The following is a 17,759-nucleotide window of genomic DNA, read 5'->3' as shown; positions in this document are numbered from 1 at the left end:
TGGTAACCTCAGCTTCCTTTAGTTGTTACTCTTTTATAACCTACGAGTGCCTGATTGCAGTTTTATGCCTCGGTGGATTGTGCAACTTTTCATTCATAGATGCAGCTTGAAACACCTTGTACGCTTGCAGTTAATCAGTAAAGAAGATGAGGGAGGTGTTAGTGTGTATTTGTGATGTAAAGCTTACAGGAGGAACAATTGCGTAAAAGCTCCAGCAATCAGTTCCTTAGGGCTGAAAAGCTTGGTATTGGTCTTAAGCCTCCCGTTGGCTTCTCTCTGTTCCAGCCAGCCACTCTTCAAGCAGACGTTTTTCCCAAGCCTTTCTTCTTGACAGCGTGCGATTGCGGGTTGGATATGGTTTGTGGTGTCACAGGCAGGTGTATGGCGCTGGAGTAGGCTGTGCACCCTCTGTAATATTTATTGGCACCAGAAAATGCCGACTGACTTGTGAGGAGGTCAGGGAAGAGGCTGTGGGATCAGGGCTAGTAGCTGCAGAGCAGCACATGCTGCGGGGAGGCCTGTGGGCTTTGCTGGGGCCTGGGGAGGTAGAGGTTTCTTTTAGCTTGAGCTGGTTGTGTCAGGGTGGTAAACAAAGGTGCATCAATAGCAGAGAAGGAAGAGCAGGTTGGAACAGTTACGGTTAACTAATTTAACAGGATTGCCTTTTGTTGAAGTGTAAACTCGCTCAGTCAAAACACCTGGCTGTTCAAATGCGGAAGTATCTGCTGGCAGATCAATGGGTGACCACAGCCATTCTTTGTCAGTTCCCTGCCTGATGATGCTGTCATTAAATAATGGCCTCTCCTTCGGTAATGGCGGCAGCAAAGGCGCGCTAGTGCCCGATGTCTTGTCGCACAGCGGAGCTGTCGCAGGGAAGCGGCGTGTTGGGGTCTCCAGTGACACGCTCTGCTGTCGGCGTAATCGAAGTGGTCGCGGTCCGTTGCCTGGTGAACTGAAGGAGGGCTGGCAGCCTGCAGCTTGAGGAGCGGTGGGCAAGGCTGTGCTCATGCCTTTGCTTGGTGGATACGGCGCAGCCAAGGGGTGCGCGCGGTGGGCTGGGAGCGCTTGGCCGGGCACCGTGGGCCAAGGCACCAGCAGCAAGTGCTCTGGGATCTCATGATGGGGCTGAGCTGGGCGCTGCAGGATGCCAAATGCAGGTGACATGCTATGGAAGCAAACTCGGTGAAGGCGTTTGTGCAGAACGGAGTCTGTTTAGTAGACTAAGCATCAGCAGCGGAGAGGCAAGTGTTGGAAGGAATTTTTTTCAGCTGCGTTCAAAGAAAAGTAGATGTGAGAGCGTATTGGCAGACAGAAGTCATGCAGTGAGTCCTCTTAAATGCTTTTACTGCCAGCAGGGAAATGATTGATACCACAAATTTCTCACTTGAATGACCTATAATTTTTTTTTTTTTTTTTTTTGCTAGAAGAAAAGAGGACCTTAGAGGTAGCTTAATAAGTTTGGTTTGTGGTTTGTTTTTTTTCCCTTCAGTTGCAAAACAAGTTTTTCACAGGTCAAACACTAAAGCTGAAATGTTGCGAAATGGAGAACAGGAAGGAAGGTGAAAGTATGCAAGACTTACTTAACAGTGTTTATGGACTCTGTCTCATTAGTCCTTGCTAAGCTCTGTGGATTTTTTTCCAATTACAGGTATGCATGACTCACTCCAGGCTTTTCATCAGTGCTGGTATGGTGGAACCACAGGCCAGAACCAATTATTTTATAGAAAGCTTTTTTTTTTTTTTTTTTTTTTTTTTAAAATTTGCAGGCTATAGCCGTATCTCAGATGGTAGAGCACTTGGTACCTGGTCTGCAGCCGGTGCTGCACCATTAGCTTTTGCAGCCCCAAAAAAGCTTTGCTTGTTTGCCTTGGAAACCAGGGCGAAGTGGCCCAGGCTTTGTGGCAGGCAAGCAGCCCAGCACACCACCTGAGGGCTTGCAAGAGTAATCGTGCTGTGATCACCTCCACCTTCCTCTGCTTGTTTGGGTGAGTGAGCGCAGCTGCCCTCAGGCCCAAGGACCTCTCCCAGACAGGGGCAGGGCAAGGTGACGGAGGTGTGGTGTTCCCTGGCACCTGTGGCCTCAAGGAACATCTCCTGGAGCCACAGCCTTCCTCCAGGTAAGCTGCAGCAGCCCCCCAACTCCCTTTCTCTTCAGCAGGAGCATCTGCGGGAGGGCTGGCTCCTGCCAGGGCAGGGGGCTGACGGAGGAAGAGGTAGGCTGGTTGGTTTGGTTCTCGCTGTGGGGTGGGTTTTGGTGTGTGGGGGGGGTCTTTGGGGGGTTTTTTGCTAGGCTGTTTTCTGCTTGGCAGGTGAATGAATTAGATTAATCGCACTGTGTTCCCTTATTGTAATGGGATGAATCAGATCCCTCCAAAGGCAAAAGCTGGATCAAGAGTTGGATTTATTAGCTCACTTACATTCCCCACCCACAGCTCCCAGTCTGTGCTGTTATGTTTATTCTTGGCTGTTGCTAGGAGAGCACATTTTTTTAAGGTAGATGCAGAGACTTTTGTTATAGTCATTTTTGGGACTCTTGAGTAAGCCGTTACGTTCTGTGTCTACAGCAGAAATAACAAGGGTTCCCTGCCCTCCCCGACCCGCTGAATTTCAGCACAGTGTGTGGTGGTCAAGCTGACCGTGGATTTGTGCAGGGTTCTTGGTAATCAAAAGGCTCAATAAATAATTTTTTTTTTTACTCCACCAGTTTCTGGATTATTTTAGTTTTGTTACAATTCTGATCATGCATCATAGGACTGCAACAATGAGCTTTAAATAAGTATTCTTTGTGCACAGTAAAATAGAAATAAAGGAACATTTAACAAGTTAGCATTTCATCATATACATCAGATAGTAGGCACAATAGATAAATCAAGCAGCTTGGGTTTTATGTAGCGCATTTTCATGAAGAATGTCATGTAGACCAAAATGTAAGAGGAGCTATTAGTAACCCACCCCCACACCCTCCAACAAACCTTTTATTGGGGGTAAGGGGGTGGGTATGTGCACAGAACCAAAAACACTGAACAGTAGGAGGACAAATTAAGTTACTGTAGGCAGCAGTGTGAATATTAAAAACCTCTTCCTGTGAAAGAATACTTCAGACCCTGTAAAAACTGGTTCAGTTAAAAATAGATGTATTTACATTTAAGTCTGATCTAGCAAGTTTTCCCAGCAGGTGTATGTTAAGATGTACAGTAACTCTGCAGGTTGTACTCAATCTGACTTGATTTGTGAATGTTTTTTTTTTTTTAAAGTTGCAGCTATTAGGCCTTAAAGCACCAGCATATTACAGCGGTGGGATGAGTAATTGTCTCCGTCTGCTTTGCTACCAGTACACTGCTGGGATAAATCCCAAACCTGTCATTAGATCACACTGTTGTTAATTAAGATGTTTTTTTCCAGCTCAAGATGTGTGGGTCATTTACCAGGGCAAGATTGTTTTCCCAGATACTCACACGCGTCTCACCTCTGCCCATATCACTAGGGCAGAATTTAGCTGTAGGTGTTTGCAGCTGACTGCTGCTCTAGTAAAATATTCGGACAAATCCACCTGTTTTAGTTCACATGAACATGCTTTGTTTTTGTGAAGCCACTTACTTATGCTACTTGTTCAGGGAATAACGACTATTAAAATGCTAAATATTTGTCAAGGTTAGCTCTTTGGTAAGCTTTGACACCTATAGATTACACAGCCTCTAATGCTGGGTGCAATGGTAGGATGGCTCAGTGTTACTCTATATAGAAGGAAGCGTTCATTTCACCATGCCAGTCAAGATAGTTATTTGTTTTATTTGGTTATTGTTCAACAACAAAGTTCAATACTTTCCAGGTGGAGCTTTGAACTGTCCCTCTGGTTCCCTCCCTTGTCAATAATAAAAAGGTAATGAAGAAAAATCCTGTACTTTTAGAGACCTAAAACCTCATTTATGCTAACAAGCTTCAATTGCAATTTAATGTTACAATATTTCTTCATGGGAGCGAGGAGGACTAAGCTGAGGCCCCTCCAGTGTCTGAAGATGGCTGTCCACAACCACCATTAAAACAAAAAGCTAGTGTTGAAAAACGCACAGTTTACAATAAAAAAGTAGAAACCAATTCAATTCCCTTTTGTTACGAATATAAAGTTTCTTGTAAATATGTACAGTCCTTTGAGCTATTTCTATAGCAGGAAGCATTTCACGAACAAGACACAAGATATACACTTTCAGGACTCAACAAGCCCATTTCTGAGGTCTTGAAGATCTTCCATGAGATGCAAAGATTTAAAGACTGATCTCAGTGACCTTTCAAAATATTCAGACCAGGAGACAAAAACTTTCAGCAAGTTTCCTGCCAAATCATCTGACCTAAAATAACCTAACAGACAAGAGAACGGAATACAATATTCATGAAACTCGCCAAAGGACACTGACAAGGCATTTGAATTTTTATGGGTTTCTAGAACAGGTTGGCACAGGCTTGCGAGGGACTAGCAGAAGTTTAAGAGTGTGGCCAAGGGAAGACTGGATGCAGTTTTGCTCTTTCCAGTTGTAAAGAACATGGTTGTTCACTTAGAATGTTGCTATTGCAGATTGAATGGTCAAAACCTGCTTTGAAAATCATTTGCTCTCTGCTTCATGTTCACAGCAAAAGAGAATAGAAAGCAATAAATGGCTCGAGGTTAGATACGCAGAAGCAAAGGCGAAGGTGTGTTCAGTAACCGCTAAAGCTGTTCATTGTGAGTATCCTCTTGTGCCATGACATTTGGTTCTTATTGTACGACAAGTTACAGATCACGGGAAGAGCCAGGCCTGGGCTGCTCTTCTCTCTGGGGGATGCGAGACTGTCGGGACTACGGTGTCATCGCCGAAGGGACCGTGTTCAACGCTGAGAGGAGAACACAAGCGTGACTGTAATTCTTGTCATAGAATAAGGCTTGTTAACTCTTCGTTGCCAAATTTCCAGAGTAATTAACGGTTATTTTGCAGCGTAATCTAAAGGTTTCAGTTAATTTACAAGTGAGGTACAATACACTACTCAGCAAAGCAACCTAAAAGGAGAGAGCAGCCAGTGATGGTGCAGCAGCATGCAGTGAACTGTCATGCAGAAGACCTGGATAAAGTCTTACACCCCAGTAGCTTATAGGTAATGCACTTTGTCTCAGGGCCGGGCACATGGGATCGTTTAAAGCAGGGTTCTTCCCTCCCCATCAGAGCTGCTCTAGAGCAATTTTAGTGAGAACAAAATAACTTTCAGAAGTGGCAGGTGAACAGACTAATCAGAAGTAATTTTTCTTGTGTTCTGTAGAGAATATCCAATCACACCTTCTATTGAAAGACTCACTCACCTTGGCCCTTCTGGTTCCGGGCCATCAGGAATTCCCAGCGTGTCTCAGAACTATCATCAATTATCTGGTAAGGGGTGCTAACCACAGTAAAGACCTGGGGTGGGACTCTAGTCCCGTTTAATTTCCTCGATGAACTACTAGGGACTAAAGTGAATACAAAAAGTTCATGAACTGCTTGAAAGAGTAACAGTAGTACAAAGTGCAAAAACAGGAGTGCAGGAAAGTGCAGAGAAATTAACTGAGATGCGAACAATCTTCAAAAGCGTCACGTCTCCCGATGCGGAGCGAGCTTTGGCCCAGGAATGCTGTTTTGGTAACTGGGCAGCAGACATATGGAGTGCATATACTCAGTGTATTTCCTTTTTTTTCCTGCAGGTCAAGATGAGTAACTTTGTCTAGCTGAGACTTACACCGAAGACTGGTCCCAGACCTGGCAGGGAAATAAAATGACAGTTACAAGTCACACATTTTTTTTCTCGCATACGCACAGGTGCCAGCAGCAGTACATCACCTAACTACTGCTGCTACCGCTGAGTGAGTGCTGTACGCTTGCTTGCTTCTAGGTGGCATAATTCTTAAACCACTGACAAAGGCAAGCACTGTCAGCATCACTCTGAACACAGCAGGCTCCCACGTTCCTTCCTCCAGACATTGTCCCCCTTTGAGTTCTCGGCAACTTGACCTCTGTTGGTAAATGCACCTTTGCTTTCAGATCTGGAGGACTTTAGCCTGTTCCGGAGTCAAGCTGCTTTTGCAGTTACAGAACTAGCACAAGGGAAGGTGTTCACAGGGCCAGTGAGTTACACCATACGTGCTCTGTTTCAGTAGAAGTTGAGGGGCCGGGGGGTGAGGTTTGATTTGCTCTTGTACTTTACAGTACCACCAGCCCTTCTGCAGTACATGCCTTTTCCCGAGAACAGAAAAGGTCTCCAGGCTCCTGACTTACCTTATTGACTTGAGCAAGAGGAGTTCTGGCACCACTCACAGGCATTCGTCCTCGGCTGCTCTCTTCGAACAGTCTTCCAGGGGACCTTTCTCTGCGGGTGCTCAGAAGCCGGCCTGGAGATTTCTCCCTCTCCAGCGGTCGCCCAGGTGACTTGTCCCTCCGCAGCTCTGTCCTTCCCTCGCGGTACCGGTGTGGTGTGCTTGGTTCTCGAGGGTGGCTCGGACCTTCCGGTGGTCCTGGGCTTGATGCTACCCGCTTGGTTATGTGCTCGTTGTATGTGGGCGGACCTCTCTTGTTAGGGCTACTGTCATTCAAAAATAATGGACGCGAACAGCTGAGCGACAAAAACCTCACGTTACATTTTCTTTTAGCAAAAATGTAACTTTCCCCAAACACCCAGCAGTGTTTAGGTGAAAAAGCATCAGACCTCCCTGAGCCAAGATGAAAAGTACAAAGATATTTCAATAGCTGAGTATTCATTACATTAGCCACACTAGTAAAGTGCCTTAATGAACTGCTAATGATGTAAGTCATGTCTCTGTAACAGGCCACAAAAGTATGCATTTTCATATACTTCAGCAGTATACTTTTCCATATAAAAGAAGTATGCTAGCATTTGATATATGCCTTTTCATATACAAAATTTTCAGTAGCTCCAGGATGTTCGGGCCAGGTTAGGATGAGCTACAAGCCTCAATTTCTCAGTTTCCAAGGCACAGTGGCACTATCAACCGCAGTATTTATTCACCTGTCTGAAGTATTGCTGTTCTGCTGAACAGAACAAGATTGTATCGCGGCTTCCCAACGCCATCTCCCTAAGGCCTACTCATTATTTAACAGGAAGGGGCTCTAGCTTTAGAGATTGTTACAGTCAATTGGTGTTTAGTGTCATATCAATAGCATCTAAGCTCATCAAGCTTTGAAGTCACAGCTATAATGCAACATAAAAGTAAACCAGCTGAAGATCACAAAGCATTTGTGGAGATTACCCACATATTCCTACAGATTTAATGTTTCTTTGCCGTCTGGATTTTAAGACATCAGCGACTCTACTCCTTGTTCCATTCCAGCATTACAATAACTGGCTAACACCAGCCTCTATCTCTAAGTATAGAACAAGGGCATCCCACCAAAACTTGGGGCGGAAAAGCCATCTGGAGCGAAGTTTGCATACGAGATGCACAAGGACCGTAACATACTGACTTCATCATACCTGCGTGTAGCAGAAGATCCTCTGTGGTGCTGCTCATTGTTGGTCTCCTTCACTAGATTGCCTTTACAGCAAATCACCCTTAATTTGTCTTGGTAGGAGGAGGCCAAGTAGATAGCTCCAGAAGAAATTGCAGGCCCTAGATACCGTGGATTTGGTATCTCCAAGTGGGCTCGTGCAGGGGTTCTGGGTAAAAATTGCAGGAAAAAGTCTTTACAATGACGACACTGTACCTTTTCCTGGCAAGTACACAGATTCTTGCAGCACATGCTGTTCAAAGTAACGGAAAGAGAACAACTTACTTACCCTAGAGAAGCTCGTGCCTGAATCTCAATCACTTCAAGGGAATTGAAGTGGGTCACAAACAGATAGGGCTCCCTGTAGGCTGAAGGAGCACCACAAAGGCAGGAAAAACATAAAATAAAATTCTCTATTAAAAACTTCTAAAAAGCATCAGTGAGCACAACAGAGCCTCACAGCCCCTGGGGAAAACTAAGGGAATATATTTTCTGTAATAAGACATAGACACTAAGTAGGGAGATGCAGCTTAAAGAATTGTCGCTTTGAAACTGTCTGTATCTCAAGAATTTTACTAACCAAAGTATCATGAAAAAGGCATTAAAAACACACTATTAACTGAACAAAATCCCATTAGGTAGTTCAAAAGGCCTGAGGAACCACACTGACATTATATATTCTTGACTATTTCAGAAACTTGCAAGCATCATCAAAAATTCCACTAGCCAGTTCAGTCACTGCCAGACTAGGAACATTACGGAAATACAACTTTGGTTTAGTTTTCCTCAAATTGTTTATACTTCAGAAGGTTTGACATTTGGATTTATAATAATCTTAGATCATGGGAAAATCTCCATAGTTTCTGGGAGAACTGGGAGGGGGAAGAGGAAACAGAAGCACTGAGTGAAGAATACCTGTCCCACAAGGATGCTTCCCTTATATTTTTCAATATATGAAAATAATTTTCATATTCCATAATGTTTCAATAATTTCCATAATCCAAGTGAATGTCCCTCAACACCTACCAAAAGCTAAGGGCAAGCGATTCCATTTCAGGTCATCTGTCCTACTGCGTCTTCCATAGGAATCCACAAAGACACCAAACTCTGCCAAGAAAAGTAATGTCACGTCATGAGCACGCGCCTGAATTTTATTCATTTGTTTTCGAAGGGACAAAGGCAACTGACCCTCAGCTTTTTAGCAGGGACAGGGTGCTTACTATCTTGCAAACCCTAGCGTGTCGTGAATTACTCTAATTGACATTGAATTGGCTAGATGTAGTACTTTCAGTACCGAAAGGTACTCTCTATACCAATTAAGGTAAGGTTGTTATTTAATCTACAGTTGGGAAGACTATGAGACTCCTACTGTTTGTTACTCACCCAGAATTACAGCTAGTGGGCTTTTGAAGACTTCCTGTGCATTTCCACGACACTATCCTAGAGGGCCAACAAAAGCAGCTATACAAGAAAATAACACCCTCTTATTTCATCACAAGAAGACTAAAAAGTCTCATGTGTGTGTATGGAAACCAGACAAGAAAGCCATAGTTTGAAAACCCCTTAACATTTCATCAGGATAATCAAACACCTGTTTGCACTTAACAGTGACTACAACCCCTTCCCTTCAGGCACAGAAGCCTACGCATGGCAACTGATCCACAGGGACGGAGAAGTTTTAAGCCAGAAGCAAGCTGGGCAAAAACACCTCAGCAGACTGGATCAGTAAGTGCTATTTTAGTGCCAATGCCCTGTGCGTCTTAGTGTTTAAACCACCAGCCACAACTCTTCCAGGGCTTTTAGATTCACAGACTTCAACAGCTCTTCATTGCCAGGTACTAGAAAGTCAGCTCTGTTCAGCTTTTGTTTACAACTGTACTTGGGTACCTTCTGACTGTTCCCGTACCAAAGAGAGCAGTTGTAGTGCAACAACTGTACAACCATGCCACACACTTACCATGGAAACACAGCAGATACTCCTCCCTCTGCCCTGTTGGGTTCACTTGGATGATACTGACTGGAAAACTGTTGGTAGAAGCAGCAAACACGGCAGAGGCCAAAGTGTGGTCGTTTTTATCCAGAAACTCTGCAAAGAGAATGGAGAAAAACAGCTTGATCACCACCAACTTTTTTTCCTAAACTGCTTTAGAAAAAGTCCTACCAAAAGAATCTGTGGAGCGACTTGGTGCATTCCTCAGGAAATGTCTCCTACCTTCCAGCGTATACTGCTTCATCTCAATTTCATAGAACTTGTTGGTTCCAATGATGATGCTGTAAGTGGTCAAATGGATGCAGCTGCAAGGCTCAGAGGTTTCAATCTCCTGGAAAAAAGGGAAGTATGGACCAATATTAGTTCCCTGTAACAGTTTACAGATTTTTCTTATTCTGGAACATTATATGTTGCCACATTTATCTTTATAAAAGGGAGAGATGGCAACCTCAAAGTCACTAACAGTCTCTCAAAAACATATGGAAAAGTACTCTTGCTAGAAGTAGTAGTTTTGTTTTGTTCGAGGTGACACTTGCTTGAATATAGACTTGCATACCAACTCAACTCCAGGTGCTAACCCCAATAAGAACCTCTTACTTTTGGAAGAATATGCTATTCTGGGAGATATTCTTCTGCTCCGTAGCTCAGTTGTCTGGAGCAGTAGGGAGTGGCTCCCTACTTACAATAGGTCGCAGCCATGCCAATGACTGCATGTCTGAACAGTGTCTGGAGATGACATAAGACCAGGACTGAGCAGTTAGGGTTGAATGACAGACTTGTCACTAGGAAGTCTATCAGCCAAAACCACCCCAGCTCCAGAGTAGCTGTGCTAGAACAATCACTTCCGAGCCTGGAAGTCACCAGGAATCAGGGCAGCTGCTAGAAAGGCAGACAGAAGATCCTAAGACAACTGCAGCAGGATTGACCCCAGTCAAGTCCCAAACTCTTTATAACCCACAGAGCAAAACTCTTGTCAGTAGGCTTATCCATCACTCTGATTCTCCCAACAGAAAGAATCAGCTCGCTAAAGCATCTCTGCTGTTAACACGTTAAGAAATTATCTTGATGGCTCCTTAAGCAAAAGGAAGACAAACATACACAATCTTCCATCCTTCTTGGTACAATGTAATACAGATATGTCCACCAAGATTTGCATTGTGATTGAACAGCTAGGAGAGCTCTGGAGGTTAGCCTGACACAACACGCAGATCCCCAGATCTTCTGAGGACAAGATTCCTTGCATCATTCCTAGTTTATCTGGAAATTTAGTTGGCAGAACAGAAGAGCATATTCTGGGCTTGCTGCCATCTTGTTAGGATCTAAATTCAGTTGTCTGGATTAGTGAAGATAAGGAAAACCTGCCTTCTAAAACACGCCTTTGCATGTTTTGCACGTGAGCCCTTGTCAAGGCACTTGGGACTATGGAGGTGAATGGCAGCACGAACAGAGGATGGTGACTGTACATCTTCAGTGTTTCCTGCCGGCTGCTGCTCCATTCTGAGCAAGAGTTGATATCAGCTGAAATGCTTGTAGATGTTCCAGGTTTGCTGGCATCCGCATTGTTTGTGCCAAGATCTTCTCCATCAAACATGTCTTTACTTCCAGGGAGGCCAGCATCTGAATTACTGTGCCGACTCCGCTTCCTCACAGCGGTGCCAGTGTAGCACTCAGTGGGGATAAAAGCCTCAGTCAAGCTGTAAATTGAACTGGTGCCTTCAAAGTAATCTGCAGAAGCTCACAGGGATATGTAGTTTGACCTGAACATCCCTTAATTTGTGAATTGGAAAGGACATGAGTTTCTGGGTACCAGCCCATTTTAAGGAGGGCAGTGTTTAAACTCTGTTCTGAGGAGAGATCCTTATTATTTCGTTTTTTTTCTGGATCTGTACGATATAAATACCCTTTGATTTTCACTGGTACAGTAAACAAATTCAGATACCCATTGCTTCCTTAATTGCAAAGAAGAGAGAAGTAATTTGTTATGGATTTCTCCAAAGACAACAGAGGTGAGGGAACACTGCTGGATAATTAAGAAGAAAGCCTTTTTGGGGCAAATAAGCAAGGATATGATTACAGCTGAGTCCAGTTTCTCAAAAAAATCACAGTTCTGTTCTGCATCTCTCCAGATATGCCAACTCTTATTAAAGGAAATTGCTGCCTACTCCAATTTTAGTCAGTGCACATTGCAATTTGTTATCATTTTAGCTGGCAAACAAATGTTCTTATGCATGCAAAAAGGTTTAAGATGTTTGTTCCAAAGCAAAGTCTTAGTGCAATACGTGAATTACCTTAGCTACGGACAGGAATTACTAAGCTTACCTTTCTGATACAAAACTTGCTCAAGCTCTCATTGTATCGCAGAACAACCACTTTATTGGGCATGGCTGCACAGATACAAAGACCATTCTCAACCTGTGAGGAAGATTACAAGCATAGTTCAAGATGGTAATACAGAGTAAATTCTAATGCTGAGCGTGTGAAACGGATCCAAGTACCTCTTGCCACAGAAATAACTTTGCAGAGATAAGCAAGTACATTTTTAATGGGGTAGTTATTGTGAATTAGTGAAATAATGAAAAGCCTCTTCACATTCTCAGAAAAGAATGTGAATTTGAACTGCTTCTATGATTTCTTTTATACTTGAAAGAAGTTAATAAAAAAATCAGGTTTTCCACAGAAAAATGTTTCATTGAAAGGGATAAGAAATTCAAATAGGTTAGGTCTAAATTTTAACCCCTGAAACATTATCTTAAAAATCACTTTGAAATGAATGATGTTCACTTTGTTATCAAAGTAGTCCATAGAAGTAATTGTTAATGAGAATTTTTGCTGTGGCTAAATGTTCCATACTAAACCTGGGAATTAATGTAAATATCAAGAGTTACCAAGTGACGCAAACACCTAAGTAAATTTGCTAGCCTGGAAACTGCTACATGACATTCAAGAACAAACAGTGGATGGAATTCACTAATTATAAATCTCAAAATGGAAGACAACTGCAAGGAGGCAGTTATATTATGCTATGCTGTATTTCTTATTATGTAGCAGTTTAGGCTATACCATCATGTCATCCTGACTGAATTTATTCATATTAGTAGTAGATCCTTGATACTGTCTCCAGCTCAGCCTCTCTTCAGCCCCTATACTCTTCTTTGAAGAAAAAGATTTAAAACAAGAATATAGACCTTGGATTAGTTGCCAGTGAAATAAAGATGCTGATTTGATTAATATTAAACTCAGTGCAGTCTAAAGGGTGGTCTGGGTGCACAAGGGAGCTGTATCCTACCTTGCCAGCAGCAAAAAGGTGACATCCTTTGACAGCCTCAAAGACATTTGGTGAGATATCAGGCTGGGCTGGGAGGTGAGACTGGGCTAGAGATTGCTTCACTTTCTTTACATCAACAAGACACAGAGCCCTTTCTTCTCCTGGAAACAAAAATGGTTATGTTTCATCAAAGGAAAACTCCCTATTCTCTACAAAAGTCTGTTCTGTTACCTAAGCAGCAGCTTGTCACTACAGGCTGTTATGTTACTGTGGTAACAGTCACAATGTACCACATAGAATTCATTCCATTATTATTCCTATTAAAAGTGAAACAGAAAACTTACGAAAACCCAACCGCACAACAGGCAGTAAATCGACTGGAAGAACAACCATTCCCTCCATGGATTATTAGTGTTGCTAAGGTCTAGTAGATCACAGTAACAGTGGCCTCATTAGGACACTATTCAAAATTAGCCAGGAAGTTTTATTTTACCCTTCAGAACTTCTTAAAGTAAAAGGTGCTTTAGCCTCTCTGTGCCAACAGAACCGGCAATGGATTTCCAAGAAGTGCCCTAATAAATTGCATTATAGACCAAGCCCAATTCCTCTCAGAAGTCTAGCAATACAGTAACATAGCCTGCTCCTCACTTTGTGTGAGATTTCCTTTTTCCAATTGCTTTTTTCTCTACCACCCTGAAACAAATAAAGCATGGACAGCTTAAATCTTCACAAGGGGAAAAATGCAGAACAAACAGAACAAGAGAGAGAATTTGTTTTTCATTCCCTACAAATGTCATGTAGACACTTGATAATTTGGGCTTTCAGATGAAGATATGCCCTAACGTTCAGCATGCCTGCCTCGGTGTAGGAAAGATTATCTCTGGAAAACCACAGATGAAGAGATTAAAGCTGGTGTTCCTTTCATAAGGGAATCTTAAACAAACCATAAAAGAAGTCCCAATTTTGTTACATGGATTAGCATTTAGAGCAGGAGAGGTTAAGAGTTGTTGGCCCTAGGCCACAGTGATTACATTGTGGTCATCAAATGGTTAACTACATTAAAAAGAAAGGTTATATAGTGATTAGAAAGAGATATGCTCACTGATCAGCTCAACACTTTTTAAATTGAACTTAAAATGACGACTAACCCCTAAGCTGGAAATGTTTTGTCTCCGGTTCCTCTCTCCCTCAGCTTTGGAAACTGAGAAATCAATGTCTCGTGAAGGTTTAACTGAGCCTTCGTTCACATATTCATTTACAAGAAAGCCTCAGACAATACTGTGTTAACCACAGTAATTGATTCCTGATAAATATAGGGATTAAAAAAAAAAAAAAGAAAAAAGCCTGTAATGAATCTAAAGGAAAGCCCAACCCTTTGGCACAGCAGCACTCCTAGCAGTACAAAGCAATTACCATATATTTACTGCAGGACAAATGGTAACATAAAGCCCCCTACCTGCTATCATGAGTAGCTTCTCCAGATCCTTGATGAGGTGAATTTGGAAGACAGCACCCATTCCTGGGATGTGCGTTAAGGAATTCTTCAGTACATTCAGGGCATAGAGACCTTCTTCTGCACCCACCAGTACTACCTACAGTGACAACAGGAAAAAAAAATAGCACTACGAGGAGAACAAGGAATGCTCTGAGAGCAAACTTGGATGATACTGTGAAGAGAAAAACCAAAACAACAAACAAGTATATAATTACACATATTGCTGTTAAGATACCGTTTCCATGAATAAAATGTCTGATACTCAGAAAGGCCCAACTGAACATAATCATTACCTGGTCACTGAAGGGCATTGTGCAATTTATATCCAAACGGTCTTCACCCTCTAGCTTCAGCAGGGAGTTTCCAAGCAATTTCTGCAAATGACAAAAAGATTTTTTTTTTCGTTGAGTTAATCTTTATCTTTCTCTACTAGTATTTTTACAATCTAAGGTCATAATTTCAGACAGGCAAAAATCTTGGCACAGATTTCTTTTTCTCAGAAAACTGAAAGTTGCAGGGATACCTCCTACAAAAGAATTAGTAAACTTTTATCTACCTGAAACACAGTTAGGTAAACCGATCAGAATTAACCTAAACTCAGACAGAACCTATTGTTGCCCCTGTCCTTTCCATTTCCCCTGATCTCCTGCAATGGAGCAGTGAAATTTTCCTAGGGGAAGGATTAAAAAAAAGTCCAGATGTTGGTGGGAGCATGTATTTTTCTCAGAGACAAAAGGAATGCTAGCATGAAAAAAGAGATGATTTCCTGCTAGTCAGATATTCCCTACCTCCAGAGCTAACACTCTAATATGCAATGCCATAGAATCAAACCTCCTTTTATCAGAAAATAGAGATTTATCTGTGCAACAATGATGAAAAAGGCTATCCAAACCCAAAACAAATCCATTTAACCTCTTATTCTTATCAGGAATAAAACTTAAACTAAAAACCATACACACACACCCCTCTCCCCCCCAAGAAACAAAAAAACCCCAGCTCTATAAGAATGGCAGAGGAGGGAGCTTTTTGCTTGTTTCTTTCTTCTAAAGTTTGCTCACTCCATGGGGTACATTATGAGGTTGGATTTAAACCATGTCCTAACTGGTCTTTCTTCCTTTTCTGTTTGCTGGAATTACAGAGACATAATTTTGGGATCCTCTTGCTACACTCCCCAAGTCTAAAGGAGGGTATTGTAACATAAAGCATCAGTCTTGCAATGAACTAGTTCCTGGTACTCATCTTGTACATCACAAGGCAGAAGTAACAACTTACCTTCAGTTAAACCTCAGTATGTCAAATACCGAAAAAATATTTTTCAAAACTCTGCTCCCTCCCAGAATATTTTATGATTAAATGAAACTTTTATACTCACAGCATCAGCCTCAGCTTTTTCTCTGGAAACTCTCCCACCTGCCACTATTGATTCCAGTGCTGTGACCCAGCGCTGTTTGTCAGGGAAGCTGGGTGCTAACAGGTAGAGTGTTCTACCAGGCCAGCAAGTGGTGTGTGGATGAGACTCCAATTTTAGGATATATGGCACATCTGAGATGTTATATAGATAGAATAAGACTTAGATTAGTTTTTGGAATATTGTCAGTGGACTTAAAATCAACACCTTTCAGCCTCATTGGAGAGAAGTTGTATTTATCATGACGTGTTACCATGGCAATTTATACATAGGTTTCTCCTTTACAGGTCCTGCACAGGCTAGCTACTTAAAGCTAAATATTAGCTGGATGTATGCAATCCATATATACAATGCTGTCTTTACTAAATAAAAATAATTTCTTGCCTTTTATTCAAAAGAGAAAGGAATTCCATTGTGAAAAAAAGCACAAAAACAGCCACTTGACTAAAGTTTTCCCTGTACTGTTCAAGAAAAATCTGTAAAAATTGGTTATGGAAACCTTTGTTTTTAACAATCTGTATCCTTTAATGTTAAAGTCAACACATACATAATCTTTTCATCAGTTCTATTCAGTACATACAAATCAAAACATCAACATTTTTTCATAATAAGAGACTGTATACACCCCACAGTATTTCTAAGTTAATGACTTTCTGGTTAGAGCACAATGGTGGCATGAAATACGACACTTCACACTTGATAGAGAGCATTGAGAGAAGAAATTTAAATAAACCAAGTGCTTTTAAATATGTTACAAAACTCTTAAAATTTACTTCCATTTGGCTTGATGATAATATTATTCACAGTTCAACTACCATGACAGAAGCAACAGCCTATGTGTAACTAAATCTAGATGACTGACCTATTCATGTAATTCAAATAGAGGTAACCTCAAAATTACACAGTTACAGGATGAAAGTTAAAGGGAGAAAATCCTGCTCAGCCAAACAGAATGCCAACTGATGGCAAGCCAGATGAAATCCGTTTGACCTCATCTACATAAGATTCTCACCTGTCTTTGCTGTATTGGTAAGTTCAGTAGCTCCTACAGCTCCATGAACAGTTACATCACCGTCAGGAAGGCAGAGCTCAAATTCCTCCAGAGGCCTCTGTCCAGCTGCAGGGAGAATGAGCAGACAGATTAAGAAAGAACAAACTAGTAAGTAGCAAGAAAATCGTTGTGATAGCAAAATGAAGTGGATACACACTGGATGTTTCACAGCTGTGTTATTATGACATACCAGCTAATAAAACTGTTAAGGATCTAGAAAAACAACAGTATTGCCTTATTACAGAAAATTTAGCTAGATTAGGTATGGCCACAGCAAACAGTAACAACCTTTAAGCCTCTCAACTCGCCAAACAGTATCTGAAGATTAAAAAAAAAATGTTCTTCCTAGAAACACTAAGTTACCTTCTCTTGCTTCTGCATCATAAATGAGCACTTTCGTTCCTTCCAGGACAATATACTTCCTGTCCCAGCCCTGTTGCCCACGTTTATTATTCCTGAAGAAAATAAGCACAAAGCCATGTTGGATTTTCTGCTTGGATTCTGAATAAAGCAAGCATGCAACTCCTAGAAAGACAAATTTCAGTGGTAGTACGTAATTATAATGGACAAGTACCGATTATCACATTGTAAGAGCCAGGATAATATAAGGAACTGTTCCAAATATTTCAGCACCTGATATGGCACCAAGATTCATGTTTATACCTTGGCACTTTCATCCATCCTTCAAGACGTAGACTGCTGCTTGGCTCCTTCAGCTGCAGACCGGGAGAATTCATTTTATCCCGGCAGAATGCCTCAGAGAAGTGCGTGGCATATTCTGCTGGCAGTCCACAAGTAGCTGGCAAGCAAGTTGAGCATTTTGGGTGACACATCACCTGGCATTCTGACAAAAGGACAGAGAAAAACTTCTGTTAAATGACAAAAAAAATCATGACACAGCTGCCTCAACTTCTAATGCACAAGCCCCAGCTTCTCCAAGAATCTCCTTCTACTCTAAACCATCAGGTGTTTTCTAATGTAGAATGTTTGCACCAACTAGTTTCCAAGTCTTCATACTTGGTCCTTTCTTCAGCTTTCACTGAAAATCTGT

At 42.0% G+C, this 17,759-nt stretch overlaps 1 protein-coding gene across 4 annotated transcripts in view; it reads right to left on the bottom strand.

Moving 5' to 3' along the window:
* Window positions 1–2,676: 2,676 nt before the first annotated feature.
* The window catches only part of CIT (citron rho-interacting serine/threonine kinase), a 74,694-nt gene continuing 59,611 nt past the window's right edge, over window positions 2,677–17,759 (bottom strand). For 2 of the 4 annotated variants that reach the window (XM_030024244.2, XM_041125831.1), the window contains exons 34-48: window positions 17,372–17,552; window positions 17,072–17,163; window positions 16,670–16,774; window positions 15,622–15,791; window positions 14,543–14,623; window positions 14,211–14,346; window positions 12,776–12,915; window positions 11,809–11,901; window positions 9,712–9,820; window positions 9,457–9,585; window positions 8,526–8,606; window positions 7,789–7,867; window positions 7,486–7,668; window positions 6,273–6,606; window positions 2,677–5,756 (exon numbers count right to left, since the gene is read on the bottom strand). In XM_030024244.2, coding sequence (XP_029880104.1) covers window positions 5,733–5,756; window positions 6,273–6,606; window positions 7,486–7,668; window positions 7,789–7,867; window positions 8,526–8,606; window positions 9,457–9,585; window positions 9,712–9,820; window positions 11,809–11,901; window positions 12,776–12,915; window positions 14,211–14,346; window positions 14,543–14,623; window positions 15,622–15,791; window positions 16,670–16,774; window positions 17,072–17,163; window positions 17,372–17,552 — 1,937 coding nt within the window. In that variant the 3' untranslated portion in view covers window positions 2,677–5,732. The remainder of the gene's footprint in view (window positions 5,757–6,272; window positions 6,607–7,485; window positions 7,669–7,788; window positions 7,868–8,525; window positions 8,607–9,456; window positions 9,586–9,711; window positions 9,821–11,808; window positions 11,902–12,775; window positions 12,916–14,210; window positions 14,347–14,542; window positions 14,624–15,621; window positions 15,792–16,669; window positions 16,775–17,071; window positions 17,164–17,371; window positions 17,553–17,759) is intronic. The other 2 variants (XM_030024246.2, XM_030024245.2) reach the window with 2 other exon arrangements.

This window comes from Aquila chrysaetos, chromosome 9, assembly GCF_900496995.4.
Source record: "Aquila chrysaetos chrysaetos chromosome 9, bAquChr1.4, whole genome shotgun sequence".
Classification (NCBI taxonomy): domain Eukaryota; kingdom Metazoa; phylum Chordata; class Aves; order Accipitriformes; family Accipitridae; genus Aquila; species Aquila chrysaetos.
The sequence above is the reverse complement of the archived record's forward strand: the minus strand, read 5'-3'. Positions and strand labels throughout refer to the sequence as shown.